This window comes from Camelina sativa, chromosome 19, assembly GCF_030686135.1.
Source record: "Camelina sativa cultivar CO46 ecotype springtype chromosome 19, ASM3068613v1".
Classification (NCBI taxonomy): Eukaryota; Viridiplantae; Streptophyta; class Magnoliopsida; order Brassicales; family Brassicaceae; genus Camelina; species Camelina sativa.
Genome location: NC_141898.1, coordinates 9,626,065 through 9,648,045, shown reverse-complemented (window position 1 = coordinate 9,648,045; position 21,981 = coordinate 9,626,065). Strand labels below are relative to the sequence as shown.

Below are 21,981 nucleotides of genomic sequence, written 5' to 3'. Positions count from 1 at the left end.
AAAACACCAATAAGTGTAAGTCGCATATATTAATCAAAGTTAGAATTCAACTGGGTTTTGACGTAATGAGGAAAGTACTTTGTCTTTTCGTTTTAAATTTTTTTTATCTATCAGTAGCTAATACACAGTTACACACACACACACGTTTGGATTTGACCTACCCTCCTTCCCATCACATTATCCTATCCACCTAACTAAGGAACACATTCGCATTTTATACACACACTCTATTTCAGCAATCCCATTTCCTCCAAAAAGATATTTAAAAGAAAGAAAAAAAAAAGTAAAGTAAGCGTGACACGTTTTCTCCACCTGACGATTATCTTGTGATCTAACTACAGTTCCGATTTATTATTTATAATAAACAGTGGACCAAAATAAACCTCCCGATTTTAATTTAGTCATGCAACATAAAAAAAAAAAAAAACAAGAATTGGGAAACTACAATGGTAATCTTGAATAAACGAATGAATTGAAAACATTTGACATATAGAAATTGCTCATTGAGTAAATTTTGATTAATTAATAAATATGCACAGTAACATATAAAATAGTAATATCAAACCTAATCTTTTGTTTTGGACCATCCGGTTCATCATGACTACACCTGCTTCGAAATAATACAAGTTAATTTCTTTTAAAAGAAATGGTTTAAAGAGATTATGTTTATATTCGTTTTTAGTTTATTATTATTATTATTATAAATGAGAAAAGGAAATTGTTGTAAACGTGTATATATATATATAAAGAAACGATATCTTTCATTTAAATAAATAAAACAAGATTTTTTTAAAAAGTGTAGATGTATAAAGAGAAGCAGTCCAAGGCTTTTATAGACAACTCAAGTTTCTTATACAACAAAGCAACTCGACTCAAACAGCATATCCATGGCTCCTTCTGCTCAACCAGCTCTTTTAACAAGGTAAAATCTTTATATATCATATCTAAGAAAAATACAGAAAAAAAACCATACTAAGAAAATGTTAAATATATCGCATTTATATTGTTTTAATCTGATTGTATGAACTATGATTGACGATGATTTTTTCGTTACTCTTTTTTTTTTTAATTTGGGTCAAACTTGACAGTGTTTCGTCGGATGAAAAATATGCGAATGTGAAGTGGGAAGAGTTGGCATTCGGGTTTGTTCGGACGGACAACATGTACGTTGCCAAGTGCAATCATGGAGAGGATTTCCAAGAGGGCAAGATTGTTCCTTTTGCTGATTTGCAACTCAACCCTTGCGCTGCCGTTCTTCAGTATGGCCAGGTTTGTTCTTATATTAATTAGCTAGAGATCCACACTAATTATTAATAAAAACATATAACCATTAATTATATATCTTCTTCGGTGGTTTTGGTATATGATTAGGGTTTATATGAAGGGCTGAAGGCTTACAGGACAGAAGATGGTCGGATTCTGCTATTCCGACCAGACCAAAACGGTCACCGCATCCAAGCCGGAGCCAAGAGACTCTATATGCCTTATCCTTCCGTCGATCAATTCGTTTCTGCGATGAAACAAGTTGCTCTTGCCAACAAGAAATGGGTATATTTTTTTATCAATCCTTTAAGCTAACAAACCTACTAACTAAAATGAAAGATGTAATGGGGGTTGCCATATATATATATATATATATGTGTGTGTGTGTGTAGATTCCTCCTCCAGGGAAAGGAACATTGTATATTAGGCCTATCTTGTTTGGGAGTGGTCCGATTCTTGGTTCATTTCCAGTTCCTGAGACCACCTTCTCCGCGTTTGCCTGTCCTGTTGGACGTTATCATAAGGTGCGTAAGTGTTCTTGTCGGTTTCAAAATTAAAAAATTGTTAGCATATATATGAAATATTGAAATTATAAGGAATGTAAAGTAATATACAAAAAATACATCAAACTTAAATTAAGGAAGACTATAAAAAAGCTAGCGAGAGTTATATGTTTGACTTTTTTTTTTTTTCTGGTTCTTTTTTTGGTATAGGATAACACTGGCTTGAATCTGAAAGTGGAAGATAAGTTTCGTCGAGCTTTTCTTAGTGGAACTGGTGGTGTGAAGAGCATCACAAACTATTGTCCTGTAAGTTAAAAAGTAAAAATATATCAAAATTTGTTTTAGATTTCTCAAAATGATTAATTATTATGGTAAATTTTCTTGTTATATATATAGGTTTGGATACCAATGGCAGAGGCCAGAAAACAAGGTTTCTCTGATTTATTGTTTATGGATGCTGCAACTGGTAAAAACGTGGAAGAACTTTTCGCAGCTAACGTTTTCATGCTCAAGGTAAAAACTTTAATTAATATATACATCTACATATTGAAATCTTTGTGATATTTAGAAGTGTGATAGAAATATTAAGATCGTTGTGATTATATTTTATATACAGGGAAATGTTGTATCGACTCCATCACTTACAGGAACTATTTTGCCCGGAGTCACACGAATCTGTGTAATGGAGTTATGTCGTGATTTCGGCTACCAGGTTGGACTACTTCAATATCATGATGATATACATATTTTGATTCAAGTTGACATCGCAATTTGCTAAAAAAAATATTCTTATTAATAATATATAACACTTACAGGTCGAAGAACGTGTAATTCCTCTAGAGGAGTTTCTTGAATCGGACGAAACTTTCTGTACCGGGACTGCTTCAATTGTGACTAGTATTGCGTCCGTAACCTTCAAAGACAAAAAGTAACATTTTCTTCCGTTTAATCCAATGTATATTATGATTCTTTTTACATAAGTTAGGTTGACTGGAATAATTGAGTGTATAAACAAACTCAATACAGGACCGGATTCAAAACAGGGGAAGATACATTGGCTGCGAAGCTATATGATACGTTAAGTGATATCCAAACGGGTCGGGTCGAGGATACGAAGGGATGGACTGTGGAGATTGACCGCCAGGGTTGAATGAAGTTGAAACTGTAACTTGATACCAAACATATATATATGCATAAAAGTTTATAAGAAACATCTGACGATGTCTCTAATCTTTGTGTAATTCTCATGTCATGTACTGTGTCTTGCAATGTATTTTCCAAATAACATATGGTTTGCTTCATCTTTTTTAACTATCAAAGATGCGTTTTGCTTTATCTAATTATATATTTGAAACAGAATAATTATCATCAATCATGAGTGTCTTTACAAAATATTATGATTAAAACTTTCACGACTTTTCCAGCTTTCACTAATTGGTGTATGTAGTTGAGTAGTTGTTATATATGTTTTGGCCTTGAGCTTGATAAATAACCAAGACTATAAGATGAGCTATACAACTTCAGTAATCTCATCGTTATTTGCTTCTCCATTGTTGTTGGAGGAAGACTCTATTTTCTCTAGCATACTAACCACTGATTTCATAAACGGTCTAGCCTGAGGAGACTTGTTCGTACATAACAAAGCAATGGTCAAAACTTTAAGAGCATCTTCCTTGTATTCAACTTCTATACTCGGATCGATTAATTCCGTCATCATTTCTCTGTTCATCTCCTTGCTCATTCTCCAAACCCACATGACGATGTCACTGTTCTCGCCGAACTCAATCTCCACGGGCTTCTTCCCGGTCACCAACTCCAGTAACACAACCCCGAAGCTGTACACGTCACTCTTCTCGCTCACGCTCCTAGTATATGCATATTCTGTGAACAAAATTGACAGGTTAGATAATTGTAGATTGAAATGCAAGGAATGTGAAGCTTGAGAAGCAAGAAACTTGAAGAAAGTTGCCCTAATGGTAGGAGAAATTTGGACAAGGTTGTAAAATCGGTTTCAACTCCCTCATATAGATATGCACAATCGTTTAAGGATATAAGATTATTTAAAACAAACAAATCTTGAAGAATTTACATACCAGGGGCAATGTAACCAAGAGTTCCTTTAACAAGAGGAGCTGAGAAATCTTGTTGAACTGAATCAGGTTGAATGATTTTAGCCAACCCAAAATCAGCAATCCTCGGTCTCCATTCCTCATCAAGCAATATATTGCTGGACTTCACATCTCGATGAATCACTGGCTGATCTAACCCATGGTGCAAATACTCCAGCCCTTTAGCAGCTCCTAAAGCCAACTCTTGTCTCACACGCCACCCAATCTCTTGCTCACCGCGATGCTCGTGCAGCTGCTCCCACAAGCTTCCATTAGGCATATACTCATATACAAGCAGCTTACTATCCTCACACGTTATGCTGCAGAACAACTTCACGACGTTTATATGTTTTATATTGCTTAGCAACACAACTTCTGCCTCGAACTCTCGGTTACTGTTTCTGTTGTTGTTGTTGCTATCACTTAACATTGCCGTTGAGCTTCTAAAGCTTTCGTGGGGACTCTCCTGTCTCCAGATATGTTTAACGGCTAGTGTTTCGCCGTTTGTTAGTGTTACTTTGTAAACACTCCCATGACCGCCTCTGCCTATGAGATTCTCTGACTTGATCCCATCAATTATTTCCATTTCGTTAAGGCTTAGTAACCGGAAAGAGCTCACTTGCCAGTTGTTTTTCTTCTGAGCCGTTTGATTCGACCTAACTCGTCTTATCTTGAAGATCACGCAACAGAATAAGAGAAACAAAGCAAGTACTGATACAACGATGAAACATATGTCGAATGTAGACAAATGTTTACTCTTCCCTTGGCCCTGAGGTTTTCCACGCGGACATGGATGAAGATATGCGATCTTTGAGCTGCATAACCCTGAATTCCCTTCAAAGCTTCCAATTTCGAGTGATTCATGAACAGTACCGGTCAATTGGTTGTTGGATAAGTCAAGTAAGCTTAGCTTCAGAGACGATAACCCAACAGGAATCATTCCTGATAGTTTGTTTCCTGACAGATTCAGAGAATTCAGTAACTGTAAGGATCCTAAACTTTCAGGTATCTCCTCAGAGATTGAGTTTCCAGCAAGGTTTAGATCAACCAAAGATGTGCACAAGGCTAATGACTCTGGTATAGCACTAGATAGATTATTCTGCTCAAGATGGAGGCTTGAAAGCTCCTTAAGCTTACCAACAGAGTCAGGGATCACCCCGGAGAACTTATTCATGCGAATATTAACCGACACTAACGAGTTAGCTCCTGAGATCTGAACCGGTAAAGAACCTGAAAACCGATTGTTGCTCAAATCTAAAGAGCCAAGAGACTTGGCATTACCGATATCATCAGTGAGGTTTCCTTCAAAACGGTTTGAAGCAAGGTCAAGAAACTGGAGATTAGGAAGACCCCAAATCCCTGAAGGAACCACACCAGAAAGAGAGTTGTTGCTTACACGAAGACGAATCAAAGTCTTACATTTAGCATAGCTCTCCGGAAATTTTCCTGTGAATCTGTTCTGCAGCATCAGAAGATGCGTCATTACCCCTTTCTTGCACATATAAGGAGGAATCTGACCTTCCAAGAAATTCTCAGACACGTCAATGTGTTTAAAACCGGTCCAAGATCCGAGCCTCTTCGGAAGCTTCCCTGTAAGTTGGTTCCTATAATGAGACAATGCAGCTAAACTCTTGAAATCTCCAAACTCTTTTGGAATCTCACCGGTTAATCGGTTTTCGAACAATCCAAGAGAAACAAGGTTCTTTAAGAACCTGAGCTCTGACAAATCACCTTCTAACTTGTTGTTAGAGGCGTCAAAATTCCTCAAACTCGTCAAATTCCGAAACCCTACTGGTAACTTACCAGTCAAGTAATTGTTGTAAATCTCAAGCTGCCTAAGATTTATCAACTGAACCATCCCCTTTGGTATTTTACCAGAGATTTCATTATCAGAGAGCTCCAAGTTTTGGAGACGAACAAGGTTCTTGATTCCCTCTGGAATCTTACCAGTGACACTGCTGTTACTCAGATAAACCCATCTCAAGGCGGTGAGATTAAAAATCTCTCTTGGAAATGGATAAGGATCGAAACGGTTATCTCCAACGCTTAAGAAACTCAAACTCTTGATGTGTTTTAGAGAACTCCATGGGAATTTTACAGAGATTCCAGAAGCGTTTAAACTCAAAAACTCGAGTAATCGTAACGAATCAATAGCGGGAAACTCACCGGAGAAATCGTTGACGCCGAGGTCTAAGTATCTCAGACGTTTACATTTCTTGAGATTCTTACTAATCCGGCCACGCAAAGAGTTGTTTCCTAGAACAAGCTTCTCTAGAAACTTCATACCACAGATTGAATCGAAAGGAAGATCGGTAATACAACCGTCTCCGCCGCGGCGGTTGGTCAAACTCCGACTCCCGAGGTTGATCTCGATGACGTTTCCGCCGGAATTACAGACGATTCCGGAGAATTCGCATGCTGAGTTGTTGTGCGTCCATGTGGCGAAGACGGGATCTGGTTCCCCGAAGACGGATTTTAATTTGAGAAGGTTCACGACTTCTTCTTGACTACGGTTGGATCTCGATGAAGCGAACGGAAGTAGAAAGAGAAGGCGAACTATAAACAATCGCCGGAACATTGGTCTCTTCTTCGCCGGAGGGATAAAACGTGGTGGTGAAGTGTTTCGTTGTTGTTACTGGACAGAACTGAAGAAAGAAACTGATCACTAGGCGCGGTTTGTGTTTTTCAAATTCATTTGAAAAATATTTATTTTATTTTACCGTTCATCTTTTTTACTCTTTAGTCCTTTTATTCATGTATTTTCTTACATTCATGCACCTCTTTCTTTTTTATATATTTTTCATGTTATATAATTCCTTATTTATGGATTTATTTCTTTCTAATTAATTTGTATTCACCTACCATCAATTCTTCTTTTTATTCTATTTTATCATTTTATTTCCAAAATATATACGTGGCTCTATCAAAAGTCAAAAGTGATGAATCATTTCCTTTCGTGACCTGAATGGGCTGAATCATATGCGTTGGATATAATATTACAAATAATTTTATTTCCTACGTACATTTCCATTTTAATAAAATTAATACTGGTTTTGTATCGGACGATTAGATTCTAGTCTTCTTTTCCCAAATTAAAGAAGATAGAAATGAAGACTTCAGATTTTAAATCGTTATCAATAAGAGACGTGTCAAATATATTCAAACCCCAAAAATAGCAAAATCCAATGTATACAAAGAATTAGAATATACTTTGACTAGTTTTGTCTTTTTAATATGGAGAGTACACTAACTACTAACTACATACAAAGATAAAAGGAAAAATATTTCAAAAATCAATAGAATATTCTCTATTTTCAGAGTATGTAAAATATGGTCCTCTTTCTAATTTTGGTGAACAGATAACAGAATTTGTTTTCAGTTACAATCCATAAGTTGTTTACTATTGAAAATATAAATATTCAAATTAACTCCTAAGCTTCATTTCATCAATACGTATACAAATGTCTCTACTCAAAACCAACATTTTGCTTTTATTTGCAATTTCTCTTCTCTATGGCTCTTTAGCCGAAGATTTGAAACAAGAATTCTTAGAGCCCCAAAACGAAGCCCGGAACGCAGTTGGGCTTGACCCATTGGTTTGGGACGATGAGGTCGCTGCTTACGCCGCCAGCTATGCAAACCAGAGGATCAGTGACTGTGCATTAGTCCATTCGAATGGACCATTTGGAGAGAACATAGCGATGAGTAGTGGAGATATGTCGGCTGAGGATGCTGCGGGGATGTGGATCAACGAGAAACAGTACTACGACTACAGTAGCAACACGTGCAACGATCCATACGGTGGCACGTGCCTACATTACACACAAGTGGTCTGGAGAAACACTGTTCGATTGGGATGCGCTAAAGTTGTGTGTAACGGTGGTGGTACTTTTATTACATGTAACTATGATCCTCCCGGTAATTACAACGGAGAAACACCATACTAATTTTAAGAATTTATAATTTCGTGTGGCTTTGTTAATGATGCATAATAAAATGAGGTAATGAAGTTGTTACTGTCAATTCTTAGCTGTACAGAAGAAAGAAGATATAAACAATTTTTAATAATGATGACATCCACCTTCTCAAAAAAAATTGGCTGGCTAATTTTCCTAACGCTACCACCTTAAAGAAATAAAATGAAAATTCAAAAAAAAAAAAACATTTAAAATAAAGAAAAAAATTGTGAGTGGAGGACAACTCATGAATTGGTAAAAACGACAAAGCGAAACACGTCAAACGACACCAAGCTGGCTTTGCTGTCTCAGCTCTTTCCTTAGCTTGTGTGAGAAAAGCCTGCAAGCATCCAAACTCAGATCCACCGCCGCAGCTAACGCCACGTGCGCTGCTGCATCCTCCGTACATGTCACGTGCGTCACACCGACCTCTACCTCCGGTTTACTCCGTTTCCCTACTCCTTCCACCGTAGCCGACATCACAAACCCTCTGTTCTGCGCCGCCGCAGACGACGGGTGCTGCGGCAGTAGATACCCGAAATCCGACCCGGATCCTGACCCCGGTCTCGACGCGGGTCTCGAACCGGAACTCGAACCGGATCCGAGATCCCAGCTTCCTTGAGGACTCGTCGTCGGCGTAGACGCCGTAGTCGTGGTCCCGCCGGTGACATCTATAACAAAACTCCCGCCATTTTTCAAACTGATAGACGAAGATGCTGACACAGCGGTGGCGATACCATCTTGGAAAAGATCAAAACGGTAACCTAGTGTATCAGAGTAACCAGCTTCACGCCATGCCTCTAACCTTCCCCACGGCTTCCACGTGCAACCGTCTGGTCTAAGAATGAGCCAAGCTCCGGGACTCGATCGAGTCACACGATTCGAACCAGGAGATGGTACGAAAGGTGTGACCATTGAGGCCATAGCCACTGGTGAACCTGATAAATCATGAACCGTTACTGACCATCCTTTTCTCTCTTTCGACGGTTGCTCCTTTTCCGATTTCATCGACGATATAAGACTTCTCGTTGAGATTAACTCAGACATCATTGACGAACTGCAAAAATTAATAAAAAAAAGTTCAATATAGGATTCATATAACAAATCTCGAAAAGCTAATTAAGAATGAGATTATTATATTCTAAAGTTTGATTAACAAGTAAAGAATATATTTGATTAAGGCAATGTTCTAATTTTACTAATCATCAAACGAGTGAAGATGAAGATGTAACTGACCTGTGAAGAAGATTCCGATCACCGGAGTTTGAGTTTCTGGAGCCGAACTTGCAAGTGAACACAGCTTGTTTAGTGTTTCCTTGAACTTGGAACACCTGAGGGCTACACTCAGGCTCGCCGTCGAACTGGAAGACGAATCTCGGGTCAGGTTCGACCCGAACGGTAACATGGAGCTCCGGATCGGATCCGGTTTTACTTTTATTAGATTTACTTCCTCCTCTCTTAGAACCCAAAGGAACCCAACCGTTGTGAGCCAAACAAGTCTTCGTCTCGGCAGATTTCAAATCAAGCGAGACCTCGAACCTACCGAGCAACTTCTCCCCAGCAGTAGCGAGTCCACAAGACGCGCCGGTGGTAACACCGTCGTCGTGACCGTCGGTGTTTCCACGGGAAAAAGCCTCAACGGAGAGAACGCTCCACTTAGGTTTCTTCAAAGAAGCTTCGATCTGAGATTTGCTTAGACTGAAACAAGCGGCGACGGTTGAAGAAGAGGAGGAACGAGTCTCGGAATCAGAAGATTCAGTTCGGAACATAACCGGAGTAGAAACAATCTCCCGTGGGAAATTCTTGAATCTGATTTTGCAGTAACAGTTGGGAGACGTTGGATTGATTCCAGAAACAGACGGTCCTGAGGACGAAGACGATGATGAAGATGAGGGAAACCTAACGGCCAAGTTTCCGACTATGATCCGTACGAAAGAGCACGGATCCATTTTTTTTTTTTTTAAGATTTGGATGCTCAACTGGTTTAGTCTGGTTTGAAAGGTTTGAGAGATAGAGAGAGAGAGAGAGGTTGAGGAAGGAAGAGAGAGATATGTATGTAGTGAAGAGGAAAGGAGAAGAAGAAGAGAAAGAAGGTATAAAAATGGAAACAAATGAGAGAGGCAAAAAACACAGCCTGGAAAATAGCTGGGGAATGTGTTTTTATTATTTTAATTAATTAACTACTATCTTTACATTATTATAAATAGAGAAAGATATTTGGTTTTTTTTTTTTACATAAAGAAAAATAGAGATTCTGTGGGGTCAAGCGAAACAGTGAGCTTCTTATTAGTAGTAAGTAAACCTCCTCTCTCGCCTATCATATTCAAGATTTTTTTTTTTTTTTTTTACTTTTGTAACGTTTTAGAGATACTGTTACCTAATCTGAATATATTTTTGGATTTTCTCAAAACGTGAAATGGATTTTTTTTTGTTAATCGAGAAAAGTAAATACTAATACTCTCATTTACTTTTTTTTTTCTTTTTGTTATCTGATAATCAGTGCATTGAGGACTGATAGTGTATTTTGGTAAATTTTTTTATTTTCTTATAAGATTCTCTTTGCCTAGAATGAATTTATCTCAGCGTAACTGATCGACACATGAGAATTAGTACGTGTCTGCACATTATTGTTTCATTCACTTGTTTGATGGATTTGTCAGACTTAAATAAAAAAAAGAAAAGAATGCAAAGTAAATGAGAGAAATATAACGGTTTGCATTTATATAAACAAAAAAAGATGGTTTCGTAATTAAAACTGTTAAATGTAAGTAAAGAAATATAAAAATTTGCTGAAAAAAAAGAAAGAAGATATAAATCCAAAATCAACGAGTGAAAAAAATAAAATAAATGAAAAACTGAACCAGGACGTTTTCTTATTCATACAAATAATATGTAGTCGGTAGATTAGTTTTTTTTTTTTCTATTTTTTGAGTCCGAAGTTTTGAAGTCGGTAGATATGGGACAAGGATAATAGATGATTCAGTTGATTTGATACTATATGACTTTGAAAGAGGGTATGGAGAACTAAATAATTAATAATTAAATTAAAAATATTCGTTGTCGGTTGGATAGGGCTTTCGGTAATAAAAATTGGCATGAGTTATTTTTTGATACGGTTATTGAATATTTACCTATGATTGCCTCTGATCACAAGCCTATCGTGATTAATATATGGGCAAAAAGGCCGCGGGGGCAGCGATGCTTTATGTTTGACCGTCGGTGGGTTGGGAAGGAAGGTTTGATAGAGGCAATCTCGGCGGGCTGGGATGGGGGACACACTCAGAGTTCACCCACTTTTTTAGACAAAATTGTAAATTGTCGACGGGCTATTTCTCGGTGGCGTAAGACGCAAGTTCCTTTTGGTCGGGATACAATTGAGGCTTTAAAGAGCCAGCTGGCCAAGGCTCAGGCCGATGACGCGACTCCACTTTCGGTAATCTCCGATTTAAATGCCCGATTGCGGGAATCTTATAGGGATGAAGAGGTATATTGGTATTTGAAGAGCCATAATAGATGGATGAAGGTGGGGGATCAGAACTCTAAGTATTTTCATGCCGAGACAAAGCAGCGATGGGCCCGCAATAGGATTACAGGTCTTTTTAATACGAACGAGGTTTGGTCTACGAAGGATGTTGATATTTGCAATACTGCAGTGTCATACTTTGCAGATCTGTTTACAACGTTGCAACCGACAAATTTTGATGAGGTCTTATGTGAGGTACGCACAATCATTACAGATGAGGTCAATGCCTAGTTAACGGCCCCGGTTACAGAGGCAGAGGTTCGTGCGGCTTTATTTATGATGCATCCGGATAAGGCTCCTGACCCGGACGGGATGACTGCTTTGTTTTACCAAAAGGCGTGGCAGGTTGTTAAAGGGGACCTTGTCTCGCTGGTTAATGGTTTTTTCGAGGAGGGAGTGTTTGATAGAGGTTTAAATGCCACACACATTTGTCTCATTCCGAAGGTGGCAAAGCCAACCCGGATGACAGAGCTGCACCCAATTAGTTTGTGTAATGTGGGGTATAAAATAATTTCAAAGATCATGTGTCAACGGCTTAAGACGATTTTACCAAGGCTTATTTCGGAAACTCAATCGGCTTTTGTTTCTGGCCGCCTAATTTCAAATAACATTCTGATTGCTCAGAAAATGTTTCACGGTTTACGGACTAATCCGTCATGTAAAGGAAAGTTTATGGCAATAAAAACAGATATGAGTAAGGCATATGACCGGGTGGAGTGGGGGTTTATTGAAAAGTAACTCCACAAAATGGGTTTTGATGAAAGATGGATTGGATGAATTATGTTTTGTGTTAGCTCGGTTGAGTATAAAGTTCTTCTGAATGGTCAACCTAATGGTTTGATTATTCCGGAAAGGGGTTTACGACAGGGGACCCTCTATCTTCTTATTTGTTTATCTTATGCACATAAGCTTTAATTGCCAATATTCGGAAAGCGGAGGAGAATAAATTAGTTACAGGGATTAAGGTGGCTAATCAATGCCCGCCAATCACACATCTATTATTTGTGGATGATAGTTTATTCTTTTGTAAGGTTGATAAAGTACAATGTGAGGTCATTTTGGGTATTTTACGGAAATATGAGACTGCCTCGGGTCAACAAATCAATTTTGTGAAATCTTCTATTCAGTTTGGTCATACTGTTGCTGAAGATACAAAAACGGAGATCTAGGGGATTCTTGGCATAACAAATCTGGGAGGCATGGGCTCGTACCTAGGGTTGCCGGAGAGTTTAGGTGGGTCTAAAACAAAGGTCTTTTCGTTTGTCCAGGAAAGAATGCAGGGACGTACGACTGGTTGGTCGGCGAAACTGCTTTCTAAAGGGGGAAAGGAGGTGATGATTAAGTCTATCACAACTGCGGTCCCGACGTTTGTGATGTCTTGCTTTCGGCTACCAAAAATAATTACATCCAAACTCACCAGTGTTGTGGTGAATTTTTGGTGGAGTACAGATGGTAGGACATGTGGTATGCATTGGTTAGCTTGGGAGAAACTATGTTGTAGCAAACAACTGGGCGGCTTAGGTTTTCGGAATGTTGATGATTTTAATTCGGCTTTGTTGGCAAAACAATTATGGAGGCTAATTGATTTTTCCGATTCTTTGTTCGCCAGGATTTTAAAGGTAGGTATTATAGGAATTTGAATCTCATGGAACCGATTAGTTCTTACTCTCCCTCTTACGGGTGGAGGAGTATAGTTTCAGCTCGCTCTCTGGTACATAAAGGACTTATTAAAAGGGTTGGCTCTGGAGAGTCCATTTTTGTATGGACCGACCCCTGGATACCAGCTCAATCCCCGAGACAAGTTCTCAGTAAGGGCCCGTTTAAGGACCCTTCTCTTAAAATTTCTCACTTAATTGATTGGCATACAAATTCGTGGCGGATGGATGTGCTTACTGAGCACTTTGATCCTGTTGATGTTGCGTTGATAAGGGCTTTACCTTTAGGTAGTTGTCCAAAGGAGGATTCTCTTGGTTGGCATTTTACGAAGAATGGGCGGTATAAGGTTAAGTCTGGTCATCATGCGGCACATATGACGATCTCCAGGCCTTTTAAGGCGCTTGGTGACGGGCTAGAGATTACCTCTCTCCTAGCTAGTGTTTGGAAGGTTCGTTGTCCACCAAAACTCCAACACTTTATGTGGCAAGTGCTTTCTGGGTGTATTCCGGTTTCAAGAAACTTGCGGCGGCGTGGTATCGCGTGTGATTTGGGTTGTTCACGTTGTGGTGCCGAGGAGGAAACAGTTAATCATGCTCTGTTCCTTTGTCCACCAGCGCGTCAGGTGTGGACTTTATCTCAGGTACCGGTAGGACCACATTGTTTTCCGGTGGAGTCTGTGTATGCTAATGTGGATCATTTCTTGGACCCCAAAAGCCCGGGATCCCATGTGTCAGCCTTCGCGTGGATTTTGTGGTATTTATGGAAAACGCGTAATGCAAAGGTTTTGAAACCGCCACTGAGCGTCCAGAGGTGGTTATTCGGGTAGCTGAAGGTAAGGCATTGTCCTGGCAGCAGGCTCAGGAGGAGGGTGAAGATGCAGATTCAACTGCCCAGCCAACGGTTGCCGACTCTCGGTTATGGGGCCAGTCAATTCCCTACCCATGTTCTTTTCAGGCTATCGCTGCTTCGTTGATGGCTCTTGGAAGTTCGGCGATCCATTCGCAGGAGCCGGATGGTTTTGTACCCAATCTCAGGATCCAACGCCAAGTATGGGAGCTACTAACTTTCGACGGAGTCTTTCCCCTTTACATGCTGAAGTCGAAGCTTTCATTTGGGCAATGTGTTGCATGATCGGACATGATTACCGTAATGTGGCGTTCTATTCAGACTGCTCTGATTTGGTGAAGATGGTGTCTTCGCCACACAACTGGCCGGCGTTCTCGACATATCTCGCCGATATCAAAATGGACAGGGAGGAGTTCTCTTCTTTTTCCTTATATTTAATTTCTAGAAATGCAAATATAAAAGCGGATCTGTTGGTACGCTATGCGCGCACATCTCTACATAATGTTCTATATATAAACAATATTCCTTCTCATTGATTCGTCTGAGTTAATTTTTTGTTGACAAAAAATAAAAATAAATTACAAAATAACAACGTGGACGCAAGAGCTTAATCGCTGCCCATTGGATAAATAATACGGGAGAGGAGGGTCCAGATTAGTTAGGCATACAATGGACCATCCCTCACGCAATCTTTTATCTGTCTCTTCTGGTCTCTCTCTGTTCATTACTTCAAGATGAGATGAGATATGAGCTGGCCTCGAAGTGGAGCACGTAACAATTTTAGTTGGCTTATAATATTCATTCCTTCTTTCTTCTTTTTTTATTTATTTCAATACTTTTAACTTAACTAAATAGAGATTCAAAAGCTTTCCTGTCGTTTTGCTACAATAACTTCTGTCGTTTTGCTCTGTTCCCACACGTATGTATGATATGATACTATGGTTTCGTTATTTAATTTTGAATGTATATTTTATAATTCATGGCAGCGTTGTTAATAACTGTTTGGATGATACAATGAAGTCAAGTGATTAAGATGACCAATCTGTCTTACAGAGAGGATCGTGAGGACACTGTCGAGCCGCAGCTGTATGTCCACATACTTTTGATATTAATTTATTTAAATCACACCAAATGACACAAGTTGTTAGATCATCTACTTCCTAAGCAAATACTAATATACAGTATACAGACCATACAAGTCTCCTTATGAAAAGATTAATTAAAAGTCTTCTTGTTTCCATACATTTCTTTAGTATTGACTTTTTTTTAGTTTTAGGGGAGGTATTGGTTTAGGATTTAGAATGAATTTTAATGACTTTAAAAGTTAGGTAAAATATGTTGATATTCAATCAAGACTTTTAAAAACTCTTTAAAAATTTGGTGTTATTGGTTGTGGATTTGTAAAAAGTTATCTAAAATCTTGATAAATCTAGTGTTATTGGATTAAGAGTTTTATAAAGTCATTAAAAGTTTTATGTTATTCAAGTAAAACAAAAGAATCTTGGATTGTTAATGAATTCAAATTTTATGTTATTGGTTTAGGATTTTATATCATTTCCTTCATAACAAAAGTCATGAAAACTCTTTCATCAAATAGAAAGATTTTACAAGATTAGAAAAAACAAATCATCAAGATTTTAAAAAACTTCCTAAACAATCTCTTAGAATCTTTCATTTTTAAGTTTCAATTATCTATGATTCTAACAATCAGCAAGAACATAAAATCATTAAAATTCTTTCTAAATCCTAAACCAATACCTCCCCCTTAAACTCTTTTTTTCTAGTATACGTGCTGTATGTGATAGGCTTGCATGCAACTCTACGTTGTCATACAAAATTATTATAATTTATTTTAAACTATTTTACTTTTGAAAATCGGTATAACGTTGAAAGCAGATAAAAATTCTATAAGAACAATGTTTGGTTTTTACTTTTTAGTGGTGTAAAAGTTTTGAATTAGGATGAATGTGTAGTTGTAATTGTTGACAACGAAAATCAGTGGTTTTATTTAGACAACAGAAACACACATTTATATAACTATGTTCTGAAACAGAAAATATTTTTACTTTACTAAACTACTTATGTGCTATTTTTTTGTTAATTCAGAATAAATCTTGTATACTAGCATGATTAAAGACTATAGTTGAACTACTAAAAATCTGGAATACAAATTACAGTTTGAAACCATATGGAGTATAATTATTTCATTATCATAAATTCTAAAGTAAGTAACATTTGTACATTCTAATCACATTAAGAGGGGGTTTGAACTTAACATTTAAGGGATTTTTTTAACAAAAAAAACATTTAAGGGATTTTAAAGTATTTTTAAAATATTTTGTTATTCAATTGATGATTTTAAAAATTCTCACAAAATTATATGTTATTTAACTAAGATTTATATAAAACTTTAAAATAATTCAGAATCTCTTATTATTCAATCAATAGTTTATAAAACCAACTTTAAATCTCTTGTTATTCAAAATATCACAACTTTTTTTGGAATGCTACTTTGAATCATTTTAGGAGACATTTTTTTTCTTTTAGTTGAAAATTACTCCTCTTAAAATTATACCTTTTAAGATAAAATTTTGAAGGATTTCATTAAAAAGATCGTCTAACCCAAAACCAGAGAGCAAGAAAAACTCCTTATATTTTTCTTCTTTGTCTCCAATGTCGAGAGGACCAGGTCGTTTAATACAGAATGTGGCACAGTTCGGTGATGCTCAGTTCAAGCAATTCTCCACTCTTTATGGACAACAAGTCATAGACATTCTCAATTTTTCAATCAAGCTTGTCTTGTCTCCTTTCACTCTTTCCTTTGAAATCGCTGGCTCTGCACCTCGTGGCTTTGGCATCCCTGAATTTGTCCCAAAACTTTATTATCTCTCTGTTTTCGTGAGTTGTTTTCTCTGTTCTTAGCTGTTGTAAAGAAACAGAAAAAACACAATCATAAAAGATCAACTCCGGCAATCTCTGCAGATCACCAACCACCTTCTCCACAGGTGAACCTGAAGCTTTGTATCTTACTTTGTATCAAACCACCACCATCTCTATTCAGTAAGCTCTCTCTTTTCTCCCTCTAACGTGAGCATTTCCAAAAGCTATATCATATGTATTTAGAAGCATTTCTGAAACTATGCTCAATTCTAAAATTAAAGATGGAGTTAACTGACACAACATATGTTTCTATTGAAGAAATGCTTGCCACATTTTTGTTCATAGTTGGTCAGAATGCGAGATACGTTGTAGCTGAAGATAGATTCGAGAGATCAAAATTCTCAATAAGTACAAGCTTTAACACAATTCTAAAAACGTGAAAAGCACTTGCTCCAAGCTTTATGGCTAAGCTGGGACTTTCAATTCCTACAAAAATTAAAGACAACACTCGATTTATCCTTATTTTAAGGTATGCTATTTTTTTCTCGTTTCCAAGTATTTCAAAGAACTATATGACTAATATTTTGTTTTTATTATTCTTAGGATTGAGTGGGAGCTATTGATAGAACTCATTTCCTTGCAATGATACCAGAACAAGACACGACTAGCTATCGTAATCGAAAAGGACAATTATCGCAAAATGTATTAGTTGCATGTTGATTTAGAATTTACATATGTTCTTAGCGGGTGGGAAGGTTCAGCTCACAATGCAAAGGTATTACAGGATGATTTAACAAGAAACACAAAAAAAATAATAGTTCCTGAAGGTATGTCTCACTTATCTTTGTATAAAACTTAATTATTATTGTCTTTACCTACAATTTATCTCACCTATATTTTTATGCGGTTTAAACTCCAGGAAAATTTTACCTAGTTGATTGTGGATTTGCCAATCGACACATTTTTTAGCTCCATTCGAAGTACTCGCTATCATATCCAAGAATTTAGAGGACAAGAGAAAGATCTTGTAAATCCAAATGAGTTGTTCAACAATCGTCATTCTAGCTTGCAAAATGTGACATAGAGGATTTTTGGCATCTTCATGTCAAGATTTCACATTTTCAAATATGCACCACCCTTTCCATATAAGACGCAAGTAGAATTAGTAATTGCTTGTGTTGGTTTGCATTATTATCTCCGTAAAGAATGTTGTTCCGATTTGTTTCCTTCCAAAAGAAGATGTTCTCGAAGAAATAATTTTGATCAAAGAAATGACGAGGAGAATAATGAGGAAGAACAAGTTCGTGGTACTCAAGAACAACAAAGAGTGCTTGCTAATACCTGGAGAGCAAAGACTATAAGGATGTGGAATGATGCTATGAATATGGGGTCATGATGCAATACTATACTTTTTAAAGATTATTTTCATTCACGACACTTTGATTCCTCTATTTTGTTTTTTTGTCACATTCAAGTTTGCTTTTCTTTGTTTCTATTTTTTTCTCACATTCATGTTTGCTTCTATCTCTCACATTTGCCTCTCTCTCTCTCATGTTTGTTTATCTCTCTCACGTTTACTTCTCTCTCTATCTCTCTTTCCTTACTCTGTTTTTGTTCTTGTCTTGATAAAACCATTGAAATATCAGATCACATGTATTTTTTCTTACTCTGTTTTGGTATCTGTTTACGTCTTCATCTCCTACATCTTCACAAATAAGCGATAATTAATAAAATATTTTGCTACACATTTTTTTTGTTGTAAAATATTTTAAAATCACACAAAATATACTAATAAAATCTCATGGAATCACATTTCATTCTCTATTTAAAACACAATCAAATCTCCTAAAACACAATCAAATTTCCTAAACATCTCCTAAATTTTTTAAAATTCTAAAATATTAAAATCTTACCAAATTCTTTAAAATGTTAAGTTTAACACCCCTCTAAAAGCTAAGATAAATTGGAAGGTTGAGAATTTAATATTTTCGATTATTTATAATGATTTATCTAGATATGAGCTTGAGACTATACACAAAGCCCACTAAATATGTTTGTATATCAATAGGAAGATAACCTTACCTTATAAATAAAGCCCATCAATTATTGAGCATTGGGTCCTCTTATTCATTAATTTGATTATAGGTTTGACTGTTTGGTGTTTTACAAAAATATATATGTTTTTTATTGTATCTAGAATTTTTAAATATCTTCTAAAATCTTATGTTATTTACTTTCCAAAGAGTTAATTCCTTCTTTAATTTTTTTTTAACAGTCCAAAAAGTTATTCATAGTGTAACTAAAAGCTATAGAATTTGAGCTAAAGAAAACAGTTCACCACAACTTGCTAAAACATCTCAAGTATAAAACGATAACAACATACTGTAACAAAGTGAAATAGACAAGGATTTTATTGCAATTCAAGAAAATGATTTTACCAGATGTTTCGTTTGTAGACTGGAGAGATACTGCATCAAATATTTTGAATGAATTTAGCATTCAATATGATCTACTTGAGGATGAAGACATAACGGATCACTAACCAATTTTACAAGATGCATCAAAGTGAAGAAAGAACTAAATGATAAATTTCTTTTACTATTACTTGCTTTTTTTCGTCTTCATAATTTTCTTAATATTATCTGTTGTGTTCACCGATGTTGTCTGAAATGGATGTCCTCCAAAACAGCTCTAAACCAAAGGAAAGAAGAATAGGAGAGCAAAGATAGATTGGATACCACATAAAGTTCAATGACCAAGTACGACAAAAGAAAACAGACGGATAGGTAAGACTTAAGTACAAGATAGTTTCAAGCCTTTCACAAGCACACAACAGCAAACCCAAACAGTATCAAAGTAGAAGTCACTTAGTACTCCTCGCCTTCATCATCTTCTTCATCATCACCTCCCTCGGCACCAACCTCCTCATAGTCTTTCTCCAAAGCAGCAAGATCCTCACGAGCTTCAGAGAACTCTCCTTCCTCCATACCCTCACCAACGTACCAGTGAACAAATGCACGCTTAGCATACATCAGGTCAAACTTGTGGTCAATGCGGGAGAAGACTTCAGCAACACTGGTCGAGTTGGAGATCATGCACACAGCTCTCTGAACCTTGGCCAGATCACCACCGGGAACAACAGTTGGTGGCTGGTAGTTGATACCACACTTGAATCCAGTTGGACACCAGTCAACAAACTGGATGGTACGCTTGGTCTTGATGGTGCCAACAGCAGCATTCACGTCCTTGGGGACGACATCACCTCTGTACATCAGACAGCAAGCCATGTACTTACCATGACGAGGGTCACATTTGGCCATCATAGAAGAAGGCTCAAAAGCAGTGTTGGTAATCTCAGCAACAGAGAGTTGCTCATGGAAGGCTTTCTCTGCTGAGATGACAGGAGCGTAGGAGGAAAGCATGAAGTGAATTCTTGGGTATGGAACCAAGTTAGTCTGGAACTCAGTGATGTCAACGTTCAAAGCACCATCAAACCTCAGAGAAGTGGTCAAGGAAGATATGACCTGAAAGAAAAAAGGGCAACAGTAAAACTCTTTAGAAGAGCATATACACAAAAATATCAAATGTAGAGAGCATGCCAAGGGAAGGTACGATATCTACCTGCGAGACAAGACGGTTGAGGTTAGTGTAGGTAGGCCTCTCAATGTCGAGGGAACGTCTGCAGATGTCATAGATAGCTTCATTGTCGAGGAGGATAGAGACATCAGTGTGTTCCAAGAGTGAGTGGGTGGAAAGAACACTGTTGTATGGCTCAACAACAGATGTTGAAACCTGAGGTGAAGGGTACACAGTGAAACCCAGTTTGGATTTTTTTCCATAGTCAACAGAGAGACGCTCAAGGAGAAGAGATCCAAGACCAGATCCAGTTCCTCCACCAACAGCGTTGAAAACAAGGAAACCTTGGAGACCAGTGCAGTTGTCAGCGAGCTTCCTAATACGGTCTAGACAGAGATCAACAATCTCCTTCCCAACTGAGACAAGAAAGATTCAAAAGCAATTACAGTCAATAACACTACATATCAAAAATATGAGACCAACAGAGGATACATATTAATAATAATAACAAGAGAAGAGGATTTACTGGTGTAATGCCCACGGGCGAAGTTGTTAGCAGCATCCTCTTTGCCGCTGATGAGTTGCTCAGGGTGGAAAAGCTGACGGTATGTACCAGTTCTGACCTCGTCAATCACAGTGGGCTCAAGATCAACGAAGATGGCACGAGGAACATGCTTTCCTGCACCAGTCTCGCTGAAGAAGGTGTTGAAAGCATCATCCCCTCCGCCAACAGTCTTGTCACTTGGCATTTGGCCATCCGGCTACAGATTCACAAAACATTTCACGTCATAACAGATTCACATATACAGATCTGAATTTTCGCAACAAAAATACGCAAACGTTCATCAAATGACTACGGAAAAGCATGATCCAAGCCATACAACAACCGATAGATAGATCTAAAATGACATAAACAAAATCAAACAGATTCTCGTTCATCAAATATCTCGGGAATGCAAGATCTGGTTCCCATAACTACAGATCTGAGGGATCGGTCAAATAATTCGAAGATCTAGCGATATACATTATGTAAATCTCAGATTTGACGAAACCAGTGAGCAGTTTTGATTTACGAGGCAGATCTAAACAGATACATGTAAACGAAGAGAGAGATTAGGAAGGGAGATGAACCTGGATGCCATGTTCAAGGCAGTAAAGCTCCCAACAGGCGTTTCCGACCTGGATACCAGCTTGACCAATGTGGATTGAAATGCACTCCCTCATTTTCGCTAAATCGAAGAAGACGACGAAGAAAAAGAAAGAATCGGAGGCGTTTGCGAAGACGCCTTCCTTGGAGAAAAATAGATCTAGATCTGGTTTTGAGATGTGTGTCGTTCCCTTTGATAAAAAATATAATACAGTAGATATTTATACACGATCCCATCGTTTTAGGTGACCACGAAGGGCGTGAGATGGGTGAGCTGGTGTTGATGGATGACACGTGTCTTCAGAACTGCCAATCTCAAACCGTTAACGCTTATTTTTTTTTTTTGTCGGCAGCGTAACGCTTTTTATGAGCTGTGTTTTTGGTTTTCTTCTAATTTTCAAAATTTGCCGCCTATGCTATTTTTTGATATATCCCTTCGTGGCCGTAAACCACTAAACCGGGATGAAATAACCGAACTCAGAATTGAAACTTGGCAGGTATTTGGGCCTAAACTCGCGGGTTG

At 37.6% G+C, this 21,981-nt stretch overlaps 5 protein-coding genes across 5 annotated transcripts; 2 read left to right on the top strand and 3 right to left on the bottom strand.

The window, feature by feature from the left end:
• Positions 1-589: 589 nt before the first annotated feature.
• Positions 590-3,080, top strand: LOC104765840 (methionine aminotransferase BCAT4). Its single transcript, XM_010489612.2, has 9 exons — positions 590-922; positions 1,089-1,269; positions 1,372-1,548; positions 1,656-1,787; positions 1,977-2,072; positions 2,163-2,279; positions 2,383-2,478; positions 2,582-2,694; positions 2,793-3,080. Exons 1-9 carry the CDS (start codon positions 888-890, stop codon positions 2,914-2,916), a joined length of 1,071 nt encoding a protein of 356 aa, XP_010487914.1. The 5' UTR covers positions 590-887; the 3' UTR covers positions 2,917-3,080.
• A 196-nt stretch (positions 3,081-3,276) lies between these two features.
• On the bottom strand, positions 3,277-6,452 carry LOC104767653 (receptor-like protein kinase HAIKU2). The gene is made up of 2 exons (XM_010491648.2): positions 3,860-6,452; positions 3,277-3,647 (listed from the first exon to the last, which is right to left on the bottom strand). Exons 1-2 carry the CDS (start codon positions 6,450-6,452, stop codon positions 3,277-3,279), a joined length of 2,964 nt encoding a protein of 987 aa, XP_010489950.1.
• Positions 6,453-7,304: 852 nt separating this feature from the next.
• Positions 7,305-7,897, top strand: LOC104767652 (pathogenesis-related protein 1A-like). The gene has a single exon (XM_010491647.2). The coding sequence runs from the start codon at positions 7,336-7,338 to the stop codon at positions 7,819-7,821; it is 486 nt and encodes a 161-aa protein (XP_010489949.2). The 5' UTR covers positions 7,305-7,335; the 3' UTR covers positions 7,822-7,897.
• LOC104765839 (uncharacterized) lies at positions 7,872-10,036 on the bottom strand. Its single transcript, XM_010489611.3, has 2 exons — positions 9,067-10,036; positions 7,872-8,887 (listed from the first exon to the last, which is right to left on the bottom strand). The coding sequence occupies exons 1-2, from the start codon at positions 9,777-9,779 to the stop codon at positions 8,110-8,112; spliced, it is 1,491 nt and encodes a 496-aa protein (XP_010487913.2). The 5' UTR covers positions 9,780-10,036; the 3' UTR covers positions 7,872-8,109.
• Positions 10,037-19,447: 9,411 nt separating this feature from the next.
• Positions 19,448-21,886, bottom strand: LOC104765838 (tubulin alpha-2 chain-like). The gene is made up of 4 exons (XM_010489609.3): positions 21,443-21,886; positions 20,838-21,072; positions 20,357-20,727; positions 19,448-20,259 (listed from the first exon to the last, which is right to left on the bottom strand). The coding sequence occupies exons 1-4, from the start codon at positions 21,533-21,535 to the stop codon at positions 19,603-19,605; spliced, it is 1,356 nt and encodes a 451-aa protein (XP_010487911.1). The 5' UTR covers positions 21,536-21,886; the 3' UTR covers positions 19,448-19,602.
• Positions 21,887-21,981: the final 95 nt, after the last annotated feature.